The 19,904-nt window shown below is 47.1% G+C and overlaps 2 protein-coding genes across 6 annotated transcripts in view; one reads left to right on the top strand and one right to left on the bottom strand.

Annotated features, from left to right (window-relative positions):
* Positions 1-11,980, top strand: part of FBXW8 (F-box and WD repeat domain containing 8) — a 168,706-nt gene extending 156,726 nt beyond the window's left edge. For 4 of the 5 annotated variants that reach the window (XM_013990336.2, XM_021073706.1, XM_021073707.1 and 1 more), the window contains exons 9-11: positions 7,806-7,979; positions 10,023-10,133; positions 10,800-11,980. In XM_013990336.2, the coding sequence (XP_013845790.1) occupies positions 7,806-7,979; positions 10,023-10,133; positions 10,800-10,932 (418 nt within the window). In that variant the 3' untranslated portion in view covers positions 10,933-11,980. The remainder of the gene's footprint in view (positions 1-7,805; positions 7,980-10,022; positions 10,134-10,799) is intronic. The other variant, XM_013990337.2, reaches the window with a different exon arrangement.
* TESC (tescalcin) overlaps positions 4,785-19,904 on the bottom strand; it is a 70,317-nt gene continuing 55,197 nt past the window's right edge. Inside the window, exons 9-10 of the mRNA XM_021073708.1 lie at positions 7,568-18,825; positions 4,785-6,768 (exon numbers count right to left, since the gene is read on the bottom strand). Of these exons, the coding sequence (XP_020929367.1) occupies positions 18,748-18,825 (78 nt within the window). The 3' untranslated portion in view covers positions 4,785-6,768; positions 7,568-18,747. The remainder of the gene's footprint in view (positions 6,769-7,567; positions 18,826-19,904) is intronic.

The raw sequence follows: 19,904 nt of genomic DNA, 5'->3' as shown, positions 1-19,904 counted from the left end.
ACCTTGTACCCATTAGCAATCACTCTCCATGTCCCCCCAACACCTGCAGCTCTAGGCAGCTTCCTGCCTCTGTGGGTCTGTCTGTTCTGGACATTTCATATAAATGTGACCTTTTAGTGACTAGATTCTTCCACTTAGCATGTTTCCAAGATAAACCTGTGTTGTAGCTCAGATCACTACTTAATTCCTTTTTACGGCCAAATTATATTCCATTATATGAGTATACCACATTTATTTATTCATCAGTTAACATTTGGATTGTTGCCACTTTTTGGTTATTATGAGTAATGCTGCTCTTACCATTCAACTACAAATTTTTGTGCAGATCTATGTTTTCACTTCTCCTGGATAGATAGTTAGGAGTGGAATTGGTGGCTTGTATGACTAACTATTTGAGGTACTGCCAGATTATTTTTCAAAGTGCCTGTACCATCTTACATTTCTGCTAGCAGTGTATGAGGGTTCCAGTTTCTCCACATCCTCACCAGTACTTGCTACTGTCTCTGATAACAGCTGTCCTAAGGGTTTGATGTTGAACATCCTTTCATATGCCTTTTGGCCTCTTTGTCTATTCAGACCCTTGACCCATTTTTTAATTAGGTTGTCTTTTTATTTATTTAGTTATAAGAATTCTTTATGCAGTCCAGATTCCAATTCCTTATTGGATATGATATGTAAATTTTTTTCCCATTCCATGGGTTGTCTTTTTATTCTCTCGATGATGTTTTTTTTGGAGCACAAATGTTTTTAATTTTGGTGAAGTTTGATTTATCCATTTTTTCTTTGTCACTTGTGCTATTGTTATCATGTTGAAGAAGCTGTTTCCTAGCCTAAAGTCACAAAGATTTATTTCTGTGTTTACTTAAAAGAGTTTTTATGATTTTTGGCTCCCACATTGAGGTCTGCATTGCGTTTGGAGTTAATTTTTGCATATGGATATCCATTTGTCCCAGCATCATCTGTTGAAAAGACTGTTCTTTCCCCATTGAATTGTCTTGGCACCACTGTTGAAAATCAATTGACCATAAAAATAGAGGGGTTATTTTAGGTATACTCATCTGATTAAAATTTATTAAAAGATATTAAAGTAAGCTGTTTCCATGTTTCCAATGTACCTGGTTAGTTTGGTGTTACATACTACATCATCATCATCTTCTTCCTCCACAGGTAGTATCTTGGGCTTGCTTGTAAGGATTGCACAATGTTTGGTCAAGCAGGGCTCTTTAAGACCATCTAATGCTGACCCAGCTATGGAGACAGGTCCAGAAGGATGGGGTGACCAGTCCATGAGGCTTATTATTTTTTATGGGCAAAATATGAAGAATTTTAAAACTTTAGAGATAAAGCTTTAAAATACGGAGAGCTCTAAGCATAGGCTAGCTGGATGAAAGTGGGCAGTTTTACCTGAAAATACATGGTTTTCTAGTTGCTCTTTAAAATGAATTATTCACCAAAGGCTATCATTGGTGCTATATAGAAATCCAGATACAGCTATTGATTTTGGCATATATGATTACATTTAAAATCCTCTTTAATAGCCCAGGTTTGAAGAGGCAAAACAGAATCATGTTATTGATTTCTTAGGGAAAAAAATATGTTTTCTTGATTAATTTGGTCATTAAAAAAAAAAAAAAGAGCCTGTGTTTTAATGCCATCTTGCTTGTTCCCTTTATTTTCTGGATAGAAATATAGCTGGAGGTCAGGTCGTCCTTAATGAAACTGCCAAGCCAGAATCTGAGTAGGCTTCATCTTTGCCATCAAATACAGTTTGCTTTATTACTACATGAGACTATTTAATCCAAACCAATAGGAAGCAGCCCTGAATTGTGACCCCCAATTAAAGAGTCTTGGAGCTTACTTCTTGCCCTGACAAATAGAAAGTTGTGGTGTGCTTCTGGTGCGGCTGCCTGCTGCTAGAGAGAAAGTGAGTGGGGCGTAAATGTTACATTTGCTCCATCTGCAAGTGTTATCATAAGTCATTCAAAGCTCTTAGCATAGGACCAACCAGAGCGTGCTTCCCTCTCGGTTCCAGCACATTTTCCTGCCCATCAGATGGATGCTCCTCTGTTGGAGTCTTTGGAAGGTTCTGGTGTCTTTTGTTTTAATTGGCGGGCTAGAGCTGACTCCTATGGTGTGATTTTCATTAGAGAGGGGCTGGAGAGAAGGGAGTGTTGGAACAGCCCTCCAAACCCAAGCATGAATATTAAACGTAATGCAATTACAGCTTTCAGACCAATTATTTTTTTCTTTTCAACGGGCAAAGTTGATGAAATACACACTAGATAGGGATTCACAATATCTGCCATTGGCTTCTTTTTGTCTCTAGAATCAGGTGTCTTTGCAAGTTTGTGCCCGTTTGCTGTGCTACGTGTTTCCCTGAGTCGGGTATTTGATTTGAGCGCTGAGGGTACAGGCTCTGCCAAGGTCCGCTGCTGTCCAGGTTGGGGCCGCGCTGTCAGATGTGCGAGGCAGACACGCATTTCTTAATGTGAACTCAAATGGTTTGTGTGGACTTCACACCCCTCGTGCTGTTTGCTATCTCTCTGTCAACCAGAAACCAGAGTGATGCCTCTCTAAGGAGATGCTTTTCTTTTTTCCCTGTGGGGAGAAGTTCATGTATGCTTTGGCCCATTTTTGTTTTCCTTAGTGATATAAAATACACCATTGCTATATCTTTCGGTGTATTCGTGTATTTTGTTTGGAGCCATCCATGCTGGTATCTAAATACAATAGGAAAACAGATGGCAAACTTTGAACTTCTGGACCAAATTTGTGTTTGCTTTTGTCTCCTTAACAGCCAAACTGTAAATTATGGAGTATAAATATTCAACAGAGGAGCTCTTTATGAAAATCACCAGAGCAAAATAGACTCTTATTAACCAAATATGCACTGAAAAGTACTTGAGCTACAAATTTCTCCCCCACCCCCATCCTTTTCAAGTTCCCATTAGTAATCAGTGCAGCTGTAGTCTCCAGGCAGAGTTCCTTTCACAGCAACTTTACCTTTTCTCTCTTCTCTTACCCACAGATGCCTAAAGATTAGTGTCTCTAAATGCTGACAGAGGGAGCTCTTTGTTTGCAAAGTGTATTTCATGCTCACTCATTCTGCACATCTCTGGTCCCAGACCCCTCACTGGGAAGCGGGGAGCTGAATGGCACGCTGTAGTAATGGAGCTGTTCGGTCATGTGCACCACTAACCTTTCCTCTATGTCCTAAGACTACGGATTTCTAAAATCCTGTTTTATTTGAAACAGAACATGCATATAGGAGTCCATATAAGGTATGTTGTGTCCACTTTAAAGAATGCCGGCACGCCTAGGCATCCACCACCCCACTTAAGAAACAGAGCATGATCAGTGCTTGTGAAGGCCTCTGGTGCCCCTCCCGGTCTTGAATGAGCTCTTGTTTCTTATACAACATGGCAGTGTTTAGAATAAAAAGTAAAAGCCACCTTTATTCCCCTCATTCTTCCATTGACACTCTTCCTCAAGGTAACTGCTGTTACTAATTCTAGGGTGTCCTTCTAGAATTTTATCTTTAAAATTATTCAACTTCAACAGGTAGCCTGTACCTTCAAAATGGAATTCAAAAGCACAGGAAAGAGAAAATATCTTTGACACACACACAAAAAATTGCTTCGTTTTCCTCAGCAGAAGCAGCTTAACAGCGTTCACCCAAGGGTATCTGCACGCTGCACGTGCTCAGTGCAGGTGTGTGCCTTCCACTCACTGTTACATGGCTGGGTCCTGGGCCCTTGGTGTGTAGCAGTGTTTTAGTGATGGCTGCCCATCGGCACATGCAGGTCTCTGCCATACGGATGCACCGCCTACCCAGCTGACAGAGCTAGGTGAAGGTGCCATCCCCATTGAGTCGTTCAGATTTATGACCATGTAAATACTGTTCCTCATTTTTCCTGCTAGTCTAATTAACATAATGTCTTTTTGTCTCAGGTTGCTTTTAAGACCTCTTTTGTCTTTTGTGGTTTCCCACTTTATTATGATACTCTTTGATATGTATTTCTTTTAATTCTGATTAGTGCTCACTGAGTGTGCCTGTGCACGTCTTTCATTCTGGAAAAATATCAGCCATTAACTCATTGAATATTGCTTCTTTGCCACACACTCTGTTTTCTCCCTCTGGAGTTTCTTTTGGACATAAGCTGAACTGTCCCCTTCAATCCTTCCCATCTCTTAACCCTTCATTCACATTTTTCTTTTGTTTCTCTCCTTGTGCTCCAAATTCTAGGTAATTTTTCAGATTTAGTTTCTAATATACAAATTCTTTGTCTAATTTGCTTCTAGCCTACCTAATAAGTTTAATTTCAGGGACTATGTTTTCAGGTCTAGAACTTCTCTGTTGCTTTTTTCTAAAGCAGGGTCTCAATACTCCCCTTCGGGTGGAGCCTAGGCTTACCATCCTGCCCCCGGTGCAGTAAGGGCTAGTCCCATTGCCTCCTGAGATTGGCACCTGCCATCAGCCTCACCCCCATGGCACATGCATACAGACAACCAAAATTATAGCTCAAGCTCCCAGGGCTGGTTTTTTGTGTGCACCCTGGAGAGGTCACTTACTCTGTGAACTCAGTAGTGCATTTAGAGGATGTAGTTGTATCTTACCCAGCAGTGTGAAGTGATTTTCAGTGGGAGAGTCAACAAGGTACCTAAAACAGAAGCTTCATCTTTGCTATTAATAAAGTACTGTGGCTAATGGCCTTGTATTAGGTATGTGGATGTACACATGTTAGAAAAAGCCTAGATAAAAAACTAGAAGCAGACCGCTAGGTCAGAAGTGAAGTGTATTTTTTATTTTGTTGGATACTGCCAAATCACTCCCCAGAAGGAAGCTTGTGCTCATATCAGCTGTGCAGAAGTACCTTTCCATCCAGGGCTCACCAGCATGGAGGGTTTCAGAGTATTACCAAACTTCACATTGGCTGGGTAGACAAGCTGACAGGTGGTATTACTGCATTTTAGTATTAGTGCATAATTTCTCTCATTACCAGTGAATTTGAACATTTTACAGTGAGTTTAAAAGCCACTAGTATTTCTTTTCCTGTGAACTATTTTTCTTATCTTTCCTCTCCATTTGATAATAGGTTATCAATTTGAAGGAATTTCAGCAAAAATTAGCCAGTCCTCTCTGGTGCAGACATTTTTGTCAGTTTACCATTTGCCTTGACTCTTAAGTTTTTTCCACGCGATAGAAAAAAAAATCATAAACACTTGGATACGAAGTTCTCACTATTTTCTTCTTGAATTCTGTTAATTGTTGAACTCTGAGCCCTCTATAATTAATTTTGATATGATGTATATGGTGGAGCTCCAAGTTGAGAAAGTTATTAGAGGATAGTTCACCTTTAATTGCTAATTTAAGTGGAATCTTTTTTTCAATTATATTTTTTTGAACTAGTGGTTGTTACAAGATAGCTATTGATTTTGATATATTAACATACATTTGATTCTAAATTATTCAGTTATCTTGGATTGCCAACACCAATGATAAATTTGTTCACTCCTCATTTTCTTCTTCTATCTAATTGTATCTAATTTTGTTAAATATTAGCAAAAGTAGATTGCTTTTTTTATAGACTTTTCATTAGGAAATGTTCTATTTCATCAGATTTCTCCTTTGTCACAGGGCACTACATTAATAGATATCCTGCATGGAGCCCACTTGCTGGCAGCATGTTGCTGTAGCTTCTGTTACTTCTTATCTTACTCAGGTCTCAGCACTGATGCAGGTCTACACTTGTCTTCTGTCCTCTCTCAGTGTCAGGTTTTGGGTAATATCAGAATGCTGGCTCCACATAAACAGTTCTAAGCTTTCCTCCCTTTGCTGTGCTGTGGAACAGTGGATTTAGCCCACTTTGCTTGTTCTTGTTTTGCAGGGATGGTTGACAGCTTTCCCAGCTTGCTCTTTGTTCCTTTATCTGTTTGGATTTTCTATCTCCTGGCGATCAGTTTTGCTAATTCTTATTTTCCTGGAGAGGCTTTTTTTATTCATCTAGGTCTTCAAATTTGGAGATTTAAAAAATTAAGAAATAGAAACCCTGAATAGATTATAATGGTAGAAGAAAGTAAATTACCAAAAGGGAAGATAGGAAAAACAAACAAACAAAACCCCAAAAAAACCTACCTACAAAAAAAATTAGGTCCAGGTGGGGTTATTTATGTATTTACTTATTTGTTTATTTTTGCTTTTTTAGGGCTGCTTATGGAAGCTTATGGAAGTTCCCAGGCTAGGGGTGGAATCAGAGCTGTAGCCAGGTCTGAGCCCTGTCCCCTGGATGCTAGTCTGGTTTGTTAACCGCTAGCCATGAAGGGAGGGGGGTTGATTGAAATACGTTTGATATACAATTTTATATTAACTTTAGGTGTCATGTAGGGGGTTCTGTTTGTGTTTTCCTGGCAAGTTGTATCAAACATTCAGTAAACTGTACCTTTCTCATCATTTTGAAGTGCTCTTCATCTAATGCTTTTTGGTCTGAAATCACCTTTTCAGGTATTAAGATTGTCACCTCTCCTCCTTGTCACATGTGCCTTTTGTGTGTAGCATATATTGAGTTTTGCCTTGTGACCTATTTCCTGTTAAGAGGTGGGCGTGTCCTGTGTGCATCTATCTGCCCAGCTGACATGTTAGGTCTTTCCAAGCTCCCTATATGTTTGTTTCATACATCATTCCATGGTTTGTGTATTGGCTCCTTATGGTCCTTCTGGCATCCATTTCTTTCAGAGAGTATCCGTGGGTAGCCCACTTTGAGTCCTTTTCTGTTTAAAAAAAAAAAAAAAGTCTTCGTTATGTACTCAAACTTGGTATGTAAGCTAGGTATACAATTTTTGGTTCAAATAATTTCCCCTCAGAACTTTGAAAATAATAGATTTGTGTCTGTGCACGTTCATATGAGTTTAGGACCTAGAACATACTTCAGATAATCCCTTCTCCCCATGTTTTGTGTCAGAGATGTTTGTCCAGCTCCACTCGGTGGTCTTTTCAGGGCAGTGACTGACTTTTCCTTTGTGACCTGCAGCATAGGAGCTGTTAAACTCACCTGTACTAACATGCTGCCACGTTCAATTTTAGCTCTTGTGGCTTATTTCAGGAACTATGTTAGGTGTTTACAGCAGATAAGAGATTTCTGTCTCATTATGTAATTTATCCTCATGTGGAAATAGAGCATATACTTGCATAAAAATAGTTTTTAAAGATGTTCTTAAAGAAATTGAGAATTATTGTAAGGCACGTAAATCCTAAAGAAATTAATTATTCTTAATAAGTTAATTATTCTTAATAAATTATTAATCTTAAAGAAATTCAGATTATTAAAAGGCATGTAATTATCTCAAGAGTTTAGATAAGTGACTGCCAAGTGTCCACATTCTCTCATCCAGATTCTGTTATGCTTAGTCAACCACACGCTCATCCTCTTTCTAAATTTCAACAAAATGGCAGTGAACTTATATTTTCCCAACTGGGTCAGGCAGGCAGATGTAGCTGTTTCACATCTTGCCCTTAACAGACTTTTACATGAATAGCAAAATTGCCTGCCATGCTGCACAGTGTACTTACCCGTGGACAGGCTTCTTGGGCAATGCCCCCATAGAGACACCATGCCAGTCAGATATCGGCCTCCCTCTCGATGGCCTTGTGCACCAAGCAGGTGTCTCCCCTGCGGAGCACATTAAGTGAGCGGCGGGGCAGCTGGCATATTTGTCCTCTTCGTGTTCATAGATTGCTGTGCCCACACTAGCACAGCTGAGGAAGACCTTGTCAGGTCAGGCTTTAATGCTCATCTCGGGCTCTGCAGAGTGAGGATCCACGACCTCCGCACTGACACGATCGCGCTGTCCATCCCTGCCCACCAGCTCGGAGTCTCTGCAGTCCAGATGGATGACTGGAAAGTCGTCAGCGGGGGTGAGGATGGCCTGGTCTCTGTGTGGGATTATCGAATGAACCAGAAGCTGTGGGAGGTGCATTCCAGGTAAGGTTGTTCTCAGGTGCTCAATTTGAGTAACCCTGGGAGCAGTATTGATGCTCTTAGCCTAAGGCAGGCACGGTGCAGGGTGCTGTCCACATGTGTCTTTGTCCTTCTCACTGTGACCCTATGAGCCAGATGCCCCTAACCTCCATTTTTCACATTAGGAAACGGGCTCAGAAATGGAGCTGCTCATTGTTGCATTGTTCAGACTGCCACAACTCTTTCCCGCCTGGGTAGAGACCATGATGGACAGGACAGACAGTGTGTGGGCATGCTGCAGGGGCCTGCCTGTCCCCAGGTGGGGCTGACCCAGGCCCCCATCCTCCACTCCAGAGAGTCTCAACCTTCCTTACTGTTATTGAGAAGGGTGCTTCCAGACTGAAAGTATTCAGCTTCAGTTAAGGAGGAGTTTGTAATTTTAACCTTTAGCTTCTAATTTTCACCTGGAAAATTCAAGAGATAGAGACTCTCCCAAGCACAGGCAGATGGCTTCAGGGATGTAGGTACATGGATACTGAGAAAGCTGCCAGGCTCTGTCCAGTCCTGATTGCCATGGTGATGCATTGCATCGCCACCAGGTGGCGCCAAAGGGCAACTAACACTCCCACACCTTGAAATTCCAGATCTACCTATAAGGAAACCCTTTCATTTGTTGTTAAGAGCTCCCATTGCAGTCCAGGCCCCCAGGGACTGCCACCAGCAGCTCTGTTTAGGTCATTAGGTCTGCACTCCAGCGGCTCTCATTTTTCTCTCCCTGAAAAGCTGCACTCTCTTGAATGGGCCATTCAGGTGAAGTCAGGGAAAGTAAGGTGGTGCATAGAATGGTTGTCCTGTCCAGCCTTCCTGACTCATTTGTGAATGCGCCTCCAGTTCTCACCACTAGTCAGTGGCTTGTCCCAGAGAAGATCATTACTTTTACCAAAGTAAAGCTGATGCCTGACTTCAGTTTCCTGCCCAGAATGCTGGTACTCAAGTCCTTGAGGCCAGTGCCTGCTGCTGACCTGACTTCTCTCTTGAGCTCTGGTCCCACTGTTTGCTCAGTTTCCTGCCCCCCACCCACTTCAGCCTCATTCCCCAGGTCCTCTTGCCCCTCCTTAGCCAGCTCTCCCTTTTCTGTCACTGGTACCATCAGTCAGCCAGCTGCAGGCCTGTGACTGAGCCCCGACCTCTGCCTTCCTTGGCCAAGTCCTCTAGCAACACTTACTCCAGTTGTTGCTGCAAACCCTGGACTCAAGTTTCCCCTTGCCTTGCATTATTACTCTTGAGAGAATGCTCTGGCCACACTACCTGTCCCTGCTTCCGCCTTCTCTGGATCAGGCCTGGGCGGGCCTTTGCAGTCTGTGCTGTTGTCTCCTATTCCTCCTTTCAAATGTTGAGTTCTGTCTCATCTTATGGCTTTATAACATTCCTTCTGCTCTAGAAACACTGGCTAATTTTTGTGGGAATGGGTCTCACCTTCTTATCTGTTGGAAATCTGATGGCAGGCATCTGCTTGCTTTAGACGTCTTCTCTATCCTTTGTGCTCCACTGGATAAAATCTTTTAGAATGAACAAAAATCTTTGCTTCATAAATTTCAAGCCATTTTGTTCCAAAACTTTCTGAAGGCACCTTCATGACCCAAAGTTCACGTGCTGTTTGTAGCCCTCAGACGTTAGGACTGGCAGGCCTAAACACTCAACATGACCTGCAGGTGGGGAGCCTGGCTTAGTATGTTTGAGGGGCTCGTCCAAGGCCAGCCAGCCCAGTGGGGGCAGAAACAGGGCTGTTTTCCACTGCACGTGTCTGAATTGTCTCAACTAGAGTTTGTCCTTTACATCTAAAATGCACCAGGTTGTTAGGGCCTCGGCCAGAAAGCACAAGGAGCTTTGGGAGCTGCCCCTTGGGGGCCCGGTTTCCTCCTCTATAAAGGGAGAGCCTGGCTTACATGGTTCCAGAGTCCCCGGAAGCTCGGAACTTCTGAGGCGGCTGTAAGCGAAGGTCGTGAAGGTGGGATATGTGAGTTCAGCAGGACATCCGTTGACGAGCATTCTCCTCATGTGCTCCAGACACCCTGTGCGGCATATCTCCTTCAACAGCCACAGCCTGATCACGGCCCACGTGCCCTACGAGAGTGTGGCGCGCGACCCTGACCTGGACCACTTCACTACGCACAGGAGGTCAGTCCTTGGCTGGGTGGATCTGGATTCGTGGGTGTTCAAAAGAGACCCTCTCAGCTTGATCTTATCACTCGGGGCGCAGCCGTTCTTTTCATAGATGTAGATGCAGCAGAGCGCTGTCAGCCAGTAACATGTGCTGAGCACCTCAGCAGGATGCTCTCGGGGGGTAGGGCCGTGGGGATGCAGGCCCTCCATGCCAAGAGCCCAAGACAAAAGGCATAGGGACCTGTTGAGTTAGAATCTGAGTGACAGCGGCAAAGCCCTAGCCTCTGAGCTGAGTCCCTGTGCTCAGCCTTCTGGGTGATGGCTGCCAGACAAGAGAGAGGCCCACGCAGGAGGCTCGGGGCCCCTCTTATTGCTGTTGGTCTGGCTTCCAAGCTGCCTCTTTGTGAGGCCTTCCCTGAGGCCGGTGCTTCTGCCTCCCTGCTCAGCCAGGTGCCTCACCTCCCAGCACTCAGTTCACACCACCAAGATTTGTCTGCTCACCTGCTTACCTCTAGTCCCAGGATGTGCAGTGTCTAACACACCGTGGGCTCAAAGCAGGTGGCTGTCACAGTGAATTGCTATCCTGACTCAAGCAAATCCCTGCTGCTGAGACAGAAGTCATGGAGGGCAGAGTCTGTGGGAACAAGACTGACCCCACTGCCATCTCTGTGCTTTCTCTAGACACCAGGGGCTGATCCAGGCCTATGAGTTTGCAGTGGACAAGTTGGCCTTTGAGAGCACCGTTCCCCTCTGCCGCTCATGCTGTGACACCATGCCGGGTTACAACTATGACCTTGCACTTGCTTTCCCCTAAGATGGTATTTAAGGAATCGCCTCATTTGGGAGTAGGAAGAAACATGGCAAGAGCTGATTCTGTGCATTTTAGAACTGCAGAGGAGCCCAGCAGTAGGTTTAAGTGGGGGGGTAGAACGCAACCCCAGGGTGGCACGTGTGACCCCACACATTCCTCTCCTGCCTTTGCTTTTCTCCTCTGCCAGCTTGGCTCCAGCTGCATTTGTCAGGACTCACTCCGTCTTACTCTGTTCTCTCTTGTGGGTACAGCACCCTGATGACTCAAATGTATATATACCTCCTTCCCACCCCCTCCTCCACCGCAGCCCTCCATCTGCTCCCTGCCTATCCCAGGGGGCCCCCTGGCCCAAGCTGGGGTCTCCCCACATGGTTCTGTACACACGGGCCCTTGCTCCAGCTCTCAGATAAGACCCTTCTGCACCCTACTCCAGCCCCGCCGGCCCTCTTTCTGGTCTCCAGACCCTTTCTCCTTTGGCGACCTTTGGACATGCTGGTCTCTGAGACTACAAGGCCCCAACACCCACCCAGCCCTTGGATCTAAGAATTCACTCCGGCCATCTTCTCTGACAGCACCCTAACCCCCACCAGCCAGTATAACTTTTTCCTCAGAGCTTTTACCACAGTTTATAATTATATATTTATACAATTATTTCATTAATAACTGTTTTGCTTACTATTGTCTATAACATGTGATACAAAGTCGACATTTTCCATATATCTGTTGAATAAACAACCGTACTCCTTGTGGGGAAGAAGGTGATTGATTCTAGGAGAAAAAGAGGAAGAGATAGCGGAGGACGCATTATGTTAAACCACCGAGATGAAACAGGGCAACACGAGACCTGCTGGTTCAGTTTGATGAATAGTTTCCACTTCCAAAGGATTAGGAGGGCAAACCATTGCATTACTCTTGATTTTAAATGGTTCTAAGCAGCAGCCACCTAATATACCTTCAAAATATCAAAGCAAAAAACTGATAGAACTACAAAGGGAAATGAACTTCATGCTCAGGATGGGTGATCAGATCAGTAAAAAAGTATTTAAGAGTTCAGAGGACTTAGATACTATAATTTACAAGCTTGACACAATGGACATAGAATTCTGTACCTTTTCAAATGCCCATAGACCAGGCACAGACATGACCATGTATGAAGGCACAAGGAAACTCTCAGAAAAAGAACAGTACTAGACAGGCCCAAATCCTAATGCAATACAATTAGAAATCAACAAAAAACTAAACAAAAACATACCCCTGGAAATTCCAGGTGTTCCTGAATTAACTTTGTTTTGAAGAGGGAACTAAAATGGAAAATAGGGACTCTCTAGACCAGGGTGACCATGGAAGCATGGAACATCAAGACCGGGGTGGGGGGGGGGCAGTTCCCATCGTGGCTCAGCGCTAACAAACCCAATTGGTAACCATGATGACATGGGTTCGATCCCTGGCCTCGCTCAGTGGATTAAGACTCTGGCTTTGTTGTGGCTGTGGTGTAGGCTGGCAGCTGCAGCTCTGATTCGACCCCTAGCCTGAGAACTCCCATATGCCACAGGTACAGCCCTAAAGAGACGAAAAAAGGAGGGGGACATGAGGCCACCATGACTTTATAGAAAATGAGACAGAAAATCAGTGAGCTGTCACCTCAAAGCTTAAAAAAGGTAACAGTGGTGCCAAAGAAAGTGGAAGGAAGGAGTTAAAGAAGGACCAGAACACATTAACTAGGAAACCCACAAATGGTAAAGTTGATCATAAAGCTGAAAGCAGTTTTTTGAAAAGACAAAATACACTACTCTTAATAAAAGAAAAAAAAAAAAGAAGGTACGGGGGCTAAACAGGGGAGAAGTGTGGGCAAAGAATAAGTATTTTCAGTGTGGGGATGATCTGCCCACACTCATGCAAGAGAAAGTGAAGCCTTCCTACCACTCACAAGCGTAGGCGGTCGGGAAATGCACCGTTACTCAGTCCTAGAACTTTTGAGTTGTGAGGGTTTCGGAAGACTTTCCAGATTAAGATATAGTCATGAAAAATCCACATCCAGCTAGACAGGACAACGGAGGCAGATGGAGAACTGCAACTGGGAACCATCCCCTCTTGGTCCAGAGAGCACTGCTCTCCTTCAGGCTCCCTTCCTGGGAAGACAGCTTCTACAGGAGAGGTCTCGGCTTCTTTTCAAAAGAAAACCAATTACTTCATATATGAAGCCAGTCTACAGTGAGCAAATGAGGTATGTATTTTGTTTACTCTCACTGCCATGTGGCGCTCTGACCCCCTGGGGACCTCACTTTATAAGGTTTTCACCTCTCATAGTCCTAATGCAACTGGACCAGTGGGTAACGTATATTTTTTTCCTTGAAGAAGTGGCCCCTTCCCTTCACGGTTCATTCTGTGGGTCCATTCTCCCTCTTGGCTTTGCAGGAGTTAAGGATAATAGAAGAGTTCAAAAGATAGCAAACCCAGAACATTTTACTGAAAGTAAAAATAGTTTTAAATTACTTTTATTCACTCTCACCGGCTGGTCCAGTGTAAAGTGTTCCATGCATGGGGTTTTTCCTCCCAGCCTGTGTATACCATCTCTCATTCATGAAAACCACCTGGGTTTTGTGAAGGAGAGTATATTGGACCCAAACTATGATGTCTAAGCACACCAAGCCCAGTCAAGTGTTTTCTTCTGTAAACCTTACATCCTGGAAGAAATCGCCCCAATGAAGAAAGGACCTAAGTTCCTTTATGAACCAACATTTACCAGTAGCTTGAAAAAAAACCTTGGCCCACATCCACCCTCTTCTGCTCATCCCGTCTTACCTTTGTCCCCACTGGCCATCTTGTGGGAGCTTCTTCACAAGCTCTGAGTTCTCGGCTGACTTCCCTCTTACATAGCTCTTCTGCTTTCTAGCCCTCAGCTCCATGGCTCCCCTAAAGACAAGACAGACTCAGATGTGCTGCTTGGGGAGCCTGAGGGCCAAACCAGAAATCTTTATCTTAAAATGCTGTTTGACTTGCTTTCTTCTTCATAATAGGTCCATGATATTCTATTAAATTTGTAAAACGTATTTACTGCTGAAGTTACTTATCCTGGCAAGGTGTGTGGTGACAGTCCCCTGGCACACCACTTTACCCACTCTCCCCCACCCTAGAAATCTCACCTCACGTGTTGACAGTCTGTCCCGGAACCACTATCAGAGGGATTCCTAGCCCAGGGTCAAAAAAACCCACTTGACTATCTATGAAATTGTGCAGGCGAGCATTTTCTGGGAGCAAGTCTGGCTCTTCTGTCAGATTCTCGAAGGGGACCACAGACCCCCTGAGAACTGCACCTGTGGCCACTAGATTGTGCTTTGCAATCCCAGCCCTGTGACACCTTGGTGCTGGTGCTGCCACTGCCCAGGCCACAATTCACTAGGGCTGGCATCACCTTCCCTACTAAGCCATGGTTGAAAGGATTCAGCTGAGGCGAGGGAAAAGAGAATGTCCCTAAGACTGCACTGCTGGTCCTCTCTGCAAAGGAAAGCTGACAACAGCCAGGATGAAGCCCTCTGAGCACCACCCTCCAACCCTGAACCAGAGGTCCCACTCTGCATTTAAATGACAAACACCCGCCACTGCAAACCAACTTTGCTCATCAGGGATGGCTTCCTTGGGGGGGCACAGCCTGCAGTTTAAAGCTGCCCTCCTTAAGGCCTGTCCTGACGGCAGGTCTGTGACAACTGCTGAGATAGGGACGGGCTCGCCTTCCTGACTCGGACCTTCGCTTTGGGCAGCAGCTGTGGCAGCTGGGCCCACACAGACCTGCCCACCTCACCAGCGAGGCCAGGCCAGATGGCTACCTGGCTGTTGCCACGGGGCCTGCGGTGATCTGGACGGTGGCTGCCTGGGCGGTGTGATGGCAGAGCCCCCTTGCTGGGCTCCGGCAGATGCCATGTGGGTGCCAGCCTGCTCTCCGCCTCTGATGGTGAATGGGGCTTCCAACCAGAGGCTCTCCATGGCTCTGTGCCAGGGTCCTCTCCTTCTCCTAGGGTGGGAGGAAAGAGTCCCCGAGAGTCGAGCCTGTCAGGTCGCATCTTCTCTCCCTTTGCCTGTCATTTCTCTAAGGGAGGCTGCAGAAAACTGCTGCTCGGCACATCCTCTGGCTGTACTGCTGATCTGTGAACTACTCTTGGGGTAAAAACCAGAACCTAGTCCCTTGCTGACCTGGTCAACTAGCAGATCAGAGGGATGAGGCAGCCAGCAGGTGCCTGTCAGCGTCCTCGGTCCTCCTGGGACCAAGCTCCCCCACCACTGAGCCCCTGCTGGTACATGCTCACTGGGTCTGGAAGAGCCCAGAGACAGGGGTGACAGTAACACCCTGGGAAGTCTCACAGAAAATGCCGGCTCTTCCCACTCAACTCTCCAAGGCCTTTCCAAGGTCACTGCGGGGGCGGACAGCTTGCAAGGCAGGTGTTTGCAGAACGCTTGCCAAGGCAACTTGTATTTTTAACTCTCCATCAGCCTGTGGAAGTCACTGCTCTGTCTGCAGTGCTGCAGAGTCTAGCTTCAGCCTGGCTAACTGCGGGCTAATGGGACAGGTTCACCTGCTCATCAGCAAGGATCAGAGCCATACAGGAACCGCCTCCCCTTAGCAGAGCACAAAAAGGACTTTCCAGTCCCTTGGATCAGAAAATAATGGAATGGTTTTGTTAAAGTCTAGCAGTAATTTGTTCCCTGAGAGGGTGCTTGGCCAAAATTGGAAGCTGTTGTCATCTTACTCCGCTCCCTCATCCATAATTCATGTTCAACGTGGCTGCAGAAGGCTTCCCCTGAGCATCTCATATTAGATTTCCATTACACAGCCCTTTTTGTAAACCTACCAAATCGCTGTGTTTGTGTCAAATTGCCGTATTCTTTTAATAGCCAAAGCTGAGTTCTAGTAACTTCTCCCCTTGGTAATATGGCAACATAGGACCAGATCCCACTTTCCACCTGCTTCCTGGGAAACAGGCAGAGAACGTGGAGAGAGAAGTGACCTCACCCTCCATCCACAGGCTGTGGACACTGTCCCTGCTCTGTCTCCTCCACCCACAGCTCTGTCTCCTCCACCCACTCCGGCCTCGAAGCACGGACTTCAAATATTTGACTTCGCATTGATTTCTACCTCTTTCCTTTAGTTAGGGGTATAAATCCTAAGGGAAGCTGTAGAACAAGTGCATTTGTTGACTTGTCAATTTGCCTGTTTTAGAACAAACACATCACCTGCTTGGAGCTGCTTCAGGTGAGCTTCCCCATCTGGGTGGTGGCGGGAGGAGTTGCTACACTTGCTCGGGGTCTCAGCAGCCGGAAAGCCTCTGCTGGGCATGCCCACCAGTCCAGCCTGTAACAGGAGCTGTTTGTGAGCCCCCTGCCTCTGCCTTCTGCAGACTGCACTGCCCAGATGGCCGACCTGAGACTCGTGCCCAGAGCACTGACCCTCATTCTTTCTAATCAAAGGCCAGGAGAGTGTGGGGAACAGCCGCCTTCCTAGGAGCAGGGCCGCCCCACCTGACAGCTGACGCTGAGTGCTCCCCATATGACCAAGTGAGTGAAACACCATCACGTACACGGTGCCCTGGGAACTGGTGGGAGAGCCTCAGGTGGACTCTGTGGCCCCTGCTCTGGTGGAAATGAGCCCTGACCCTGCCAATGAGATGACACCCTCAGTGACTGTGAACAAACCAAGTTTCCTCTGAGCAGCATGGACTGGGCTTGGGGTGAATAAATCTCATTTTAATTAGAGGTTTAGGTAAGCCAGGGCCTGAAACTTCAAAGACAGTTGGCTGGCCCTCAGTGTTCAGAACAAGTACAAATGCTTGTGGTGTGCCCACTGTGGCCACCACTCCCAAACGAAGGCTTAGTGGGGGGCTGATGGAAGATCTATTATTTATAAAAACACTTTGCGTTGATGAAAGAACCGCCTTTGTGGAGAAGAACAAAATGGAAGCAAATTGGGAGAGTCCCAGAAAATCCAGGCCTACCGTGCTCATGCCAGCAGTCCTGCTGCTCAATGACTCCTTGCATCCCTGGCAGTCATGCAGGGCAGGGCCAACACACTTCTGCCAGGCTGTGGGCATCCCACTGGAGACCCATCCTGGACAAGAGCTAACTAACACCTAAAGGGGACCAGGTCTCCTGATGCCAGGCCTTTCCAGATTCTCTCCACTGGCAGCCAGGAGCCCAGGGGCTTGAGCATCTGACCCCAGGAGCAGGGAGCGGGGAGCAGAGAGGGAGAGGGGAGCGGGGAGGGAGGAAGTAGCCCACATCCCACTTCCCACCCGATCACAGGCACCTGGAGCCAAAGAGGCAGAGGCCTTCACCCCAACCTACTGCTTTGAAAATGTCAGGACATTTGTGGAATTAAGCACTGGTTGAATAAACAGCAGGGCTCCAAAGTGACTGCAGACAGCTCTATACTCACCAGAGAGGAAGCTGCGCTGCCTGTGACCGCCGTCTGTGCACTGGAGTCAGCAGAGGCCAGTGTTCCTCAGGCTCAGCTGGGCTCGGAGGCCAGGCTCAGTCTTGCCACGTACTCACCAGGGACAAGATGCCAGCGTCAGTTCCCGCCGTCTCAATGCTGAGGGCTTCCCAGCTCCACTGCTGCCCCACACCGTCCTCTGTGCCACATGCTCACACTTCCCGTAACTCAGCTTGCTGCTCTGCTTCGGCTTTTAAATACAAGCATTAAGTTCATCCTCGGCAATGTATCCTTGTGTGTGCACCACACAGCCCCCAGGGCTATGAGCAGAAGCACTGATGTGAGGGTCTCAGGGAAGGGAAGGCTGGGCGCTGGGCAGGCTGAGGCTCCGGGCGTGCCTTCTACATTCCAAACCCCAACATGTGGGTGTGAGTGGATAAACACGTGTAACGTCAAAACTGCAAAGGAAAAACTCAAGAACGCAAGTTAACAGCAGTAGCCAGTTATGAGGGGAACTTCCCTGGAAGGTGGGGGAGGTATCGCCCAGTAGGTGTCGATAAAAGGAACTCCAGGAGGAGGCCTGGACTGTAAATAGCGACAGTGACCTCAACGATGGCAGCACTGCACCTGCAAGTCGGCAGGTCGCCTGGACACCACTGAACGCCAGCCCTCTGCTGACTCACAGGCCACGGCCACCAACCGAAACGGATGACTTTTGTCTCCAAACTCCTTCTTCCCCACAGCTTGTCCCCAACTGGGAGGTAACAACTGGAGATGTGGGAGATGCTTACCTGGGACAGTCAGCTCCCCGCTGCCACTGCACTGGGCCCTGACCGCCAGTGCCCCTGGCACCACAGGCGAGCTTGGGCAGTCCCCTCAGCCAGCCCAGGATCAGGGCTCCACACTTCTTCTCCTTGGGTCTGCATGTCTGCTCACAACACCAAGGAATGCCCCCCACCCATGTCCTGGCCCCCATGGAGCAAAGAGCTGCTTTCCTTCCTTTCCTGCCTTGGGTTGAGAAGGCAGATGAACTCCTAGCACTCATGCAGGGAAAACAGCACATATTTACCAAAATAAACCACAAAGGGGCGGGGGGCAATCCTCTCTTGCAAAACAGCCTTTGAAAATGAGCTCGCTGCTGCTTGCTCCTCGTGGTCAGCCTCGGGCCACCGAATGGCCAGGCCACGTGCATGAACCTGAGGAACAGACTGGAGCCACGTTCATTAACAAACCCTTTTTGTTTTTTATTAGAAATAAAAACAGCAAGGTCCCACATACCATACCCTGCAGGAAAAGAGATGGGCGAGGAGTGTAGACTATTTACAAGAGCTGTAGCAAAAGGGCCCCCAGGTCTCGCTGCCCAGGTCCACTTGTGGGTTCTCCAGGGGGCCGGGGGCTCAATGGCACAGGGCCATGGTTTCCATGTTAAGGAAGCGGACGTGCATCTTGGTCTCGATGTCGATCCCCTGCCAAATCTGCAACAGACGGAGCAGCATGAGCAGGCTTCTCCCACTCCCAGTGGCCCAAGTCCTCAGCGGCTCCCCACCCACCCTCCTCTACCACCAACTGAGACATCCCCACAGGTGGAAACAAGAGAGCTGTGTTTCAAGGCCACGAGCGAAGCCTGGAAGAGAAACGTCCATCCGCCTTCTTGCTGGTTAATTGGGCTCCGACATTTGGATTCTCCCTGGATTGTCACAGCAAGTTCCTAAGTACTGAATACAAACTCTTCTTCACTGAAGTCATGTGAACCCCACCAACCACCTCAGCTCTGATTTTCATGCAAATTCCTTAACCCCATTAAACCTCCTTTTCACCAGTAAACTGCTGAGGCCACTGCCTGTGCTGCCCTCTCACAGAACACAGAGGGGGCTCCAGTGGAATCATCCACAGAAGCGGTTCGTAAGCTGTTAAGGGCTGCGCAATTGCAAGGTACCATGAAGCCATCATCGTTAATGAAAAGGTCACAACAGTTAGGTTTCTATAATCTCCCAGGGATAGGACAGCAGGTCACCATGTTCTAGACAAGCTCATGCTCAGGAAAGGTCATTTCCACCAAATACCACGTCCTTGGCCACATACCTGGCACTGGCACTGCCATCACAGGCCCGCCTGGCCAGGGCCCTAGTGGACACTCAGGCTACCAGACCCTATCTATCTGCCACACTACGACACCGCTGCGTGCCCAGGACTGTGTGCTTGCCAGCTCCTTGGCCACTTGGGGCCCAAAAGGACCATGGATGGAGAGGTGGGGGGAAGGATGCCAACAGGAGAAGGGACCTGGTGGGTGGTGACTTGTCACCATCTCCTGCTTATGTAAGAACTTCAAACTCTCAAGGTGTCACCCTCAACATCTCCAGGGACAGCCACAGGCTGGGGAGAAGCAGAGCCCTGTGAGCACCCAAGCAGCTGGGAGGCCTCAGCACATTTCCTGCCACCATCACATGCCCACAGCCCCCACACGCTTTCCTTGTCAGGTAGACAAGACATTCCTAGGACAAGACACCTGGACACTCAGGGTAGTTTCTGCCTAATGCCAGGTGGCAAGAGGGTC

The sequence above is a fragment of the Sus scrofa genome, chromosome 14 (genome assembly GCF_000003025.6).
Source record: "Sus scrofa isolate TJ Tabasco breed Duroc chromosome 14, Sscrofa11.1, whole genome shotgun sequence".
Classification (NCBI taxonomy): Eukaryota; Metazoa; Chordata; class Mammalia; order Artiodactyla; family Suidae; genus Sus; species Sus scrofa.
The sequence above is the reverse complement of the archived record's forward strand: the minus strand, read 5'-3'. Positions and strand labels throughout refer to the sequence as shown.